The 3,160-nt window shown below is 36.4% G+C and overlaps 1 protein-coding gene across 1 annotated transcript in view; it reads left to right on the top strand.

The window, feature by feature from the left end:
- Positions 1-623, top strand: part of CNBD1 (cyclic nucleotide binding domain containing 1) — a 134,156-nt gene extending 133,533 nt beyond the window's left edge. Inside the window, exons 13-14 of the mRNA XM_011375929.1 lie at positions 43-193; positions 526-623. Of these exons, the coding sequence (XP_011374231.1) occupies positions 43-193; positions 526-623 (249 nt within the window). The remainder of the gene's footprint in view (positions 1-42; positions 194-525) is intronic.
- The last annotated feature ends 2,537 nt before the right edge of the window (positions 624-3,160 follow it).

The raw sequence follows: 3,160 nt of genomic DNA, 5'->3' as shown, positions 1-3,160 counted from the left end.
TAAGTGGTTTAGTTAAACATCAATTATCTATTTCTCTGGCAGAAAAAAATTCGAAAACTTGTTTATATGGGTAAAGTTAAGGAGATGGAGTCCTTTGGGGAAATTAGCGTTCTTCTTCGAGTTCCTTTCACATGCACTGTAGTTACCGGAAATGAGGTTGAGATGGCAGTCATTGAAGATAAGGACCTGTTTGGTGAGTACATAAATTCCTTTCTCTTATTTTAACTGTTATACCATTTTATTTGTTGAGTTTTTGACAGAGTGGGCGTATTTCACACACAAATTGGGACACTCGAGTAAGTACAGGTGTATTTATGTTGTTCACAGAGACATCATGTCTAGAGATGGCCCTCTTTTTTAACTTCATAATATGTCTGATTTAACTGTGCTATTTTAGAATATATTAGCACTATTTCAAAAGGCTTTGATTTGAAATTACTAAAAATCTCTCTTCTAATTTGCAAGTTACCATTAATAGCAATACTCCCACTTTTTCTGGAATATTTTTTGGTTATTCATCTCTAGATTTATTGCTTCTGTGTTTCTGGTTCAGGTCAAGTGTGTACCATCCTCCAGTGTACAGTCTAGATCAAGTGTATGTGAGGACTGTGGCTCATATTTAAGCTTTTACCTGAAATTCGAAAGTTCTAGTAATATGAAAAGGGTGGTCAGGCAGCCACCTGTGTTTGACCTTCAAACATTGTAAATACTCAAAAAGGATATGCAATTCAGTATAAAGGGTAAATGAATAGGAGTTGATAAGTCATAACATAATAGGTTATTAAAGAAAGGTATCATTTCATATGCAATAAAACTAAAAATGTCAAACATTGAATAAGAGGAGAAACTCGTAGTAATTAACATGGGTGAGAATAAACTCAATTAAATAAACTCAATTAAAAAGGTTTTCACGACGATCCATGTGCGACGTGAATGAATCCCCTTGTCCTGAATTCCAAGTATTTTGCGTGTCTCTTTAAGACTATGTGCCCTCTAGCTGCTTAACTCTGATTCAGCTTACCTCCAAATTTATGTATTCATTTTTAAAAATTATAAATTCGAAAAAGCAATGATTAATTTTCTTTTCTTCTGTGACATTCAGATGCAACCCTCCCAAAGTAAATATCACTTAAAAATAATTCCTTACCAGCAATTAAAATTACAACGTTCTCACTTGATACAGCTAGGTTTCTCTTTTCTTGTACTAATTATGTTAACTGGTGCATGGCAAATACACTGTGGACTCATGTAAATCTGCATTTCACGCAGGAAAGTGCTTTTTTCAAGCATGTATTAGAATCTTCTTTGCCATCTGGCAACCTAAAATTCAACTGGATGTGTGGTATAAGCGTCAGTTGTGTTTTTTGTGTGTGCCGTTCATGTTTTAATTTTCATTCCATCTTTTGTTCATCCGGTGCTGACGTAAAGCGACAGGCGTGTCGTGTGCTAGTCAGCTACACCTTCCCTCCCGAACGTTCTCAGGACTGTGTTCGGCTTGTTTCCCCACCTTACAAGGAAGTGTAAAGGATTGTATTTAGTTTCAGAGTCTCTTCATTTCTACATTCTAATTATTTTATATTTTATTCTAAAGAAGTTTAAAAAATAGCTTAAAAGCTAGTTTTCATAAGAAATTTAATAGTTAATTTTGCTGGATCATCTTTACACGAGGAATGACGAACTTCAATTTCGTATTTTCGTATAACTTCATTGTTTCCATTTACCCACTTCTTCCATCAGCTGAAGTAGGTACCCATCTCTGTTAAGCCACAGAGGGCAGGACCCAAGGGGCAATAAATGTGCTTCACCACTGTTACGTTGCAGACAAATGAAACTGTTAATTTAGAATCAGAAACGTGAGCAAAACCCAGGGAATTAACTTGCTGCGAAGGTGAAATTGTTGTTTTTAGCTATTGTATTACGTTGGTGTTAGGAAAAATAAATAAAACCGAAACGTTCCAACAGAATCCTCAGTCATAGGTTGATTACAGTGCCTGCACTATCAAAGATCGTTAGAGATAGTGAATTTTGGGGGATTGTAAAATATATTACTGAAAAAAAGTCCATTTCTTTTCTCAAGTAAATAGATCACACTCTCTACTTGCTCTCATATAAATCATACTGAAGAGCCAGTATCATTTAAATGGTCCACTTTGTCAACAATAGTAAATATATAAAGGGAGGGATGCGATCACTATGCCTGCATCTGGGGGCAGTAGGGCAGAATCCAGGAAACACAAGAGACTGCACAGATGTGCTGGATGCCCTGTCTGGAAAATTGCAGGCATGGCTGTGCAGACAGTCGTCGAGGGAGACGTGAGCAGTGCTTAGTTCTGCATTATTTAAAGGGACTTCAAGAGTGATTTCTTTGTTCCTGTAAGTTGCTAACTTTCAGAGGATAGGAAATAACTTGTTTTGTAATCTTTGTACATACTTCTCAGACATTACTTTGAATGACTAAATAAAGATGAGAAAAGAGTTATTAAGTTTAAACAGATATAAATATTCTTTATTTTTAATAAGTGTCACTGGGAGTAAAATTTATCCGATTATTATTTTTATGAGGTAACATATTTTGTCCAGATGCTGACCTGATAACTCAAGTCATTTAGATGAAAATTATGTGTACCAACTATTGTAATTTGATCGCTATCTGGAATTCTCCTTCTACCATTAAAACGAGTGTACTACCTTTGTAAAGAGAAAGAATTGCTTTATATATATATATAAAAGAATTACGTGTTTTATTAATTATATCTTGTTCAACCACGCATGATTGATTTTAACTTGTCTTTTCTGAAGGTAACATTGACCCCTGACCTCGAACTAGTCAGCCAAATATCTCCAGCGAAATGGGTTTATTCGGGAACAAAAAAGAGCTGCCAGGGGAATGCGCAGCCCGTCAGGCCACCAGCAAGTCCACTGAGACCGAGGGGAGGAGTGGGCTGGGGCTGGTAAAGGGGTCCTTCCTGGTGTGCGGGGGCCTGGGCAAGTGAACCCTCTGCTGGTCCCCCCACTTTGTTTTAAATTAGGTTCTGTTCTCTCAATTTTTACAGTACAAACTGTCTGAGAGTTTTTGTTTTTAAACAGGAAGAGTGTCCAAAGACTCATCTCTGGTACTGATTCTATTAATCAAAAGCTGAGGAAACTAGAATTTTTAGTA

This window comes from Pteropus vampyrus, unplaced genomic scaffold (assembly GCF_000151845.1).
Source record: "Pteropus vampyrus isolate Shadow unplaced genomic scaffold, Pvam_2.0 Scaffold280, whole genome shotgun sequence".
Lineage (NCBI taxonomy): Eukaryota > Metazoa > Chordata > Mammalia > Chiroptera > Pteropodidae > Pteropus > Pteropus vampyrus.
This window is presented reverse-complemented; position numbering and strand designations above follow the sequence as displayed.